The 5,000-nt window shown below is 40.8% G+C and overlaps 1 protein-coding gene across 3 annotated transcripts in view; it reads left to right on the top strand.

Annotated features, from left to right (window-relative positions):
* Window positions 1-5,000, top strand: part of ANO2 (anoctamin 2) — a 100,860-nt gene that overhangs the window by 35,256 nt on the left and 60,604 nt on the right. For all 3 annotated transcript variants that reach the window (XM_039318794.1, XM_039318795.1, XM_039318796.1), the window contains one exon: window positions 1-37. This exon is cut by the window's left edge and continues 5 nt beyond it. In XM_039318794.1, coding sequence (XP_039174728.1) covers window positions 1-37 — 37 coding nt within the window. The remainder of the gene's footprint in view (window positions 38-5,000) is intronic.

Below are 5,000 nucleotides of genomic sequence, written 5' to 3'. Positions count from 1 at the left end.
ATATGAAGGTGATAGCAAGGAAATGAACGAAAGGAAGGTAAAATATTTGCGGCCTCACTTGGGTTGGTAGGAAAGTTGTAACTACAGACTGGGCGTTGCAAATAAGTCTATCGTTAAAAGACTTTTAGGCAAACAAAGCACCACCAAAGCTGACATTCTCCTGATCATTTACAGCTGGTTAATTATTTATTTATTTTTAATTTATTATTTATTTATATATCGCTTTAAGTGCAAGCACTCTCTAAGCGGTGTACACCAGTAAGCAATGTATATATATATTTACATTGCCCCCAACAATCTGGGTCCTCATTTTACCTACCCCGGAAGGATGGAAGGCTGAGTCAACCTTGAGCCGGTGAGATTTGAACCGCTGACCTGCTGAACACAGTCAGCTAAAGTGGCCTGCAGGACTGCACTCTAACTGCTGCGCCACCTCGGCTCTTAATCTTGATAGAGATTGCAGAAAAGGACGGTCCACTGTATTATTATTATATATGCAATGATAGGAAATCACGGTTGCCTCGTCTTTAACTCCTACGCATTGCGCTCTTCCCAGGAACCTAAGATGTTGTGATGTATTGTCATACTTTGTCTGCAGATCCAAGCAGTTATGACCTTCTGTAATGTAAAGATGGAATTTTGTCAGTTGCACAGTTTGTCTAAATGCTGCCCAAGATTTTGGCACCTCATAATCATTGGGACTACCATAGCTGGTTTATGCCATAATCTTTCAGCTTCAATTTTCAGATCTTCTCAAATAATTCTTTGGCTTCTAATCTACTATCCCTCACTAATCTACTCTCCACACTTTCTTCTGTTCATTTTCAACTACTTTTTCAACCCTATGTTCCAACCAATTTTTCCTTACTGGCACAGGATAATTTTTATAGATGCTGTAGTGAGCTTTGCGCATGAGCTGAGTATATGATCCAGTGTCTCTTCTGCTTCTTTTCCCAATCTGCTCTTTGAATCATTTGAGGATTTTTTTTTCAATTCTTGATCGCATTTGATCAAACAGCTGGCTCTTGAGCAACCAGAATCAAGCAATTGGTTTTTTTTAATTAATGTTCCAGTTGTAAGCCATTGCCAGGTTTTATCTTTACCCGTTTTTTCCCTCGATCTTTTTGTAGAAATTAAGTTTTGGCTGAAACTGTCTAGTTCGACGTGTGTCCAGTTAATAATTTCTAGCAGTGTGTCATATCACAACTACGGCCAAGTATTGATGGTGTTTCCAGCATTCAGTTTTGTCTTTAGCAATTTTCCCGCTCTTCAAATCCATGCTTTTGTTGTTGTTGTTGCTAGTTGCGAAGTCATATCCGACCCATCGCGACCCCATGAACAACGTTCCTCCAGGCCTTCCTGTCCTCTACCATCTTCTGGACTCCCTTTAAGCTCACGCCTCCTGCTTCAGTGACTCCATCCAGCCATCTCATTCTCTGTCGTCCCCTTCTTCTTTTGCCCTCCATCTTTCCCAGCATTAGGCTCTTCTCCAGTGAGTCCTTCCTTCTCATTAGGTGGCCAATGGACTTGAGTTTCAACTTCAGGATCTGGCCTTCTAAAGAGCAGTCGGGGTTGATCTCCTCCGGGACTGACCGGTTGGATCGCCTTGCAGTCCAGGGGACTTGCAGGAGTCTTCTCCAGCACCAGAGTTCAAAGGCCTCCATTCTTTGGCGCTCAGCCTTTCTTATGGTCCAACTTTCACAGCCATACCTTGCAACTGGGAAAACCATGGCCTGGACTATACGCACTTTTGTTGGCAGGGTGATGTCTCTGTTTTACTCATCATTATTTTGCTTGATGTCATCCAACTACAAAATGCCCAGATACTTGTTGATTTCATCTTGATGGCTCCCGATGGTTTGGCCATTTGGCATTTCAATTCCATCACTGTTCATGATTTTTACCCTGATTTATTGATACCATAGTATAGGACATTTCTCTAGCCAAAATTCTGTTGATATATCTGTACTAAAAACACACCACTTATCTGTAAAACTTCAGGCCATCTGTAAAAGGCAACTGTGAGGTTTTATTAGCTTTTTTTTTTTTTTTTGCTGTTTGATAACCAAGATTTGTTTTCTTCCAAAACACTGAAAGTGGGGTCATAGCAGCGACAAATAATAAGGGTGATAAATTTGTGTCACTCTGGAAGATGCTCCCCCGAATGCTGAAAAGTGCATATTTTTCATTTCCAGGCAATAATTCTGTTTTCCACTGCTTTGTTCTTTTTTTTCCATAAACATTGTAACGTTTTTACGAATACAGTTGTTTTTAAGCATTTGATGATCCAATTATATGGTAATGAATGGAATGCCTTTTTATAATCAATCCAGACCATACTGTATGTAAATTGCTTTTTTGGGGGGGGGGCTTTTGTGACGCTCCCAAACCATTTTATGAATCACAAATTGATGATTATACTTTTTATATCCTTTCTGTTCTACCAGAAGGAAATAATAATCTTCTAAATAATCACTCTCTGGATGTATTCCCTTCTAAGCTGGATTTTTGTAGCTGAAGGAAAGGAGAAGGTCTAGTACAGTGTTTCTCAACCTTGACAATTTTAAGGCATGTGGACTTCAACTCCCAGAATTCCACAGCCAGCAATGCTGGCTGTGGAATTCTGGGAGTTGAAGTCCACATGCCTTAAAATTGTCAAGGTTGAGAAACACTGGTCTAGTCTAATGAAGAGAAGGAGCAGGGGTGACTCTTGAGAGTCTGTCACAACCTATTTTTCAAAGCACTCGATGGCAGGACAAGAAGTTTTGGGTGGAAGATCGTTAAAGAGAGATCCCAATTGGGGCTGCTCCATCACTGGAGGTTTTTAAGAAATGGTATAGGCCCTCCTGCCTTGAGCAGGTGCTCAAGGTCCCTCCCAACCTTATTATTACATGTTCTACGAATAGTTACCCCCAAGAAGTGCTACTCTAAAAAGGCTACCAAAATCCAGATGTCCACAAGTAGGTTGTAGCAAAGAACACAGAGAAACTCTCATTGTGGTCTCAAGTTTTGTAGCTGAAAGAAAGGGGAAAGTGGTGTTTGCCACTAAGGGCACTGCCAGAAACTCACGGAAGAGTAAAATGGAGTCAAAGATAGAAGGGAAGTGTGTGTGTGTCTCTCTGTGTGTGGGGGGAAACAATATGCATCACTGCAACTGTCCCCCTGGATGATAAAATGCTAAAAAGAGTAGCTAATCAGAAGGACTAGCAACATATAAGTGGGGGTTGGTAGGATGGCGGAGGGGACATCTGTAAGTTGCCTGGAAAAATATTCCATTTGCAAGTTGGGCTGCTCTTCTTTTTATTCTCTGGCAAAGTGTTAAGTATCCAAAGGCTAAAAGTTATCCCTAACCCCCCCCCACCTCCTTGAAATGCTGCATGGATTTCTGACATGTGTTGCCCTTGCAGGTCTGTGAAGCTCCAACTGTAGACTTTCTGTGCATCAGATCATCTGTTTTCTATCCGAACCTGAATAGGTTCAATCTTTAATTTCCTGGACTGTCCAGATCAGATTTAAAGGGAAGAGAGAGAAGATTCCCCAAAGCTTTTTTTTTTTAATTTTAATTTTTTCTTTTTCTCTTTACAAAAAACAAAATGCAAAGTACATTTTTCTTTTTTCTTAACAATACTATGTCCTATATCTCTTACATTTATTTAGACTTATTTACATTACTTCTCATACTTTTTTATTCCTCAATTCTAACCAATTGTAATGCCTGTCCCATATCTCATAAAATCCTGTAGCTTCCTTGTCTTTTATTTCTAGAGTAAGTTTGTACATCTCAGCGCAGTCTAGTGTCTTGTAAATAATCATTACATTTGTTGGTATATTTTCCCTTTTCCAGCACTGCGCATATGCAATGCGTGCAGCAGTTATTATGTGTATAATGATGTCTTGAAGTTGTTTCTCCATCTTTGGATTGATTATGCCTAATAGGAATATTTCAGGTTTAAGTTCAATTTGTTCTTTTCTTATTTCCTGTATCCATCTCCTTATCTGCTCCCAATAAGTTTTTGCTTCCCCAAAGATTTTTCTATCAGCCTCCCCTTTTGCTGATGGCCCCCTTAAAATACAGAGGCAACTATTGTCCCCAGGCCTCTGCTTTCTTTCCAAGGTGGACAGCATTCATCTGGCTTCTATTACCCTGGAAAGGAAGGGCTGTTGATTAAGATTTATGGACCAGCTCATCGGGCAAAAGGTAACCCTGTGAAAGTTCTTCACGTTTCTCAAAAGACCCTGTGACAGAAGCAGGTTGGAGCATCCTCACAACTGCACATTATATGCAGTTCCTGTTCTCTCTACAGTGTTAATTTAGCTGCAAGGATATTTCCTGGAGCAAGATCACAATCCCATTGTTCATTTAAAGTATATGTCCTTGTAAAGAAAAAGGGGAAGCATCATAAACTAAAAAACTAATTCTGCACGTATGATCATGTTATACAGTTATAATTATTGAGAGCCAGGTTAAGTCACCAGGCTAGAAACCAGAAGATCTTGAGTTCCAGTCCCACCTAAGCCATGCTAGGTAATTGTGGGCCAAATACACCAGGAAAGAGTGATCTCTAGTCCCACCTTAGACATGAAAGCCAGCTAGGTGACTTTGGATTTTCCCATGTATTTTACCAGGAAACATAGAGAGGGCAGCCTAGAAAGGTCAGTGCCCTCCTAACCATAGCCCAGCACTCCAAATTTGTTGGTGATATCCATTTTGCTCTATCAGTTCATGGTGACCTAACCCTAACCCTAAGTGAAATTTTCCTCCAATGGGATTTCCCCATGTATTTTACCAGGAAACATAGATAGGGCAGCCCAAAAAAGTCAGTGCCCTCCTAACCATACCCAAGCACTCCGAGTTTGTTGGCGATGTCCATTTTGCTCTATGACTTCATGGTGACCTAACCCTAACCCTAAGTGGAATTTTCCTCCAATGGGATTTCCCCATGTATTTTACCAGGAAACATAGATAGGGCAGCCTACAAAAGTCAGTGCCCTCCTAACCA

Source organism: Crotalus tigris, unplaced genomic scaffold (genome assembly GCF_016545835.1).
Source record: "Crotalus tigris isolate CLP2741 ecotype Arizona unplaced genomic scaffold, ASM1654583v1 scf7180000021561.349155, whole genome shotgun sequence".
Classification (NCBI taxonomy): domain Eukaryota; kingdom Metazoa; phylum Chordata; class Lepidosauria; order Squamata; family Viperidae; genus Crotalus; species Crotalus tigris.
This window is presented reverse-complemented; position numbering and strand designations above follow the sequence as displayed.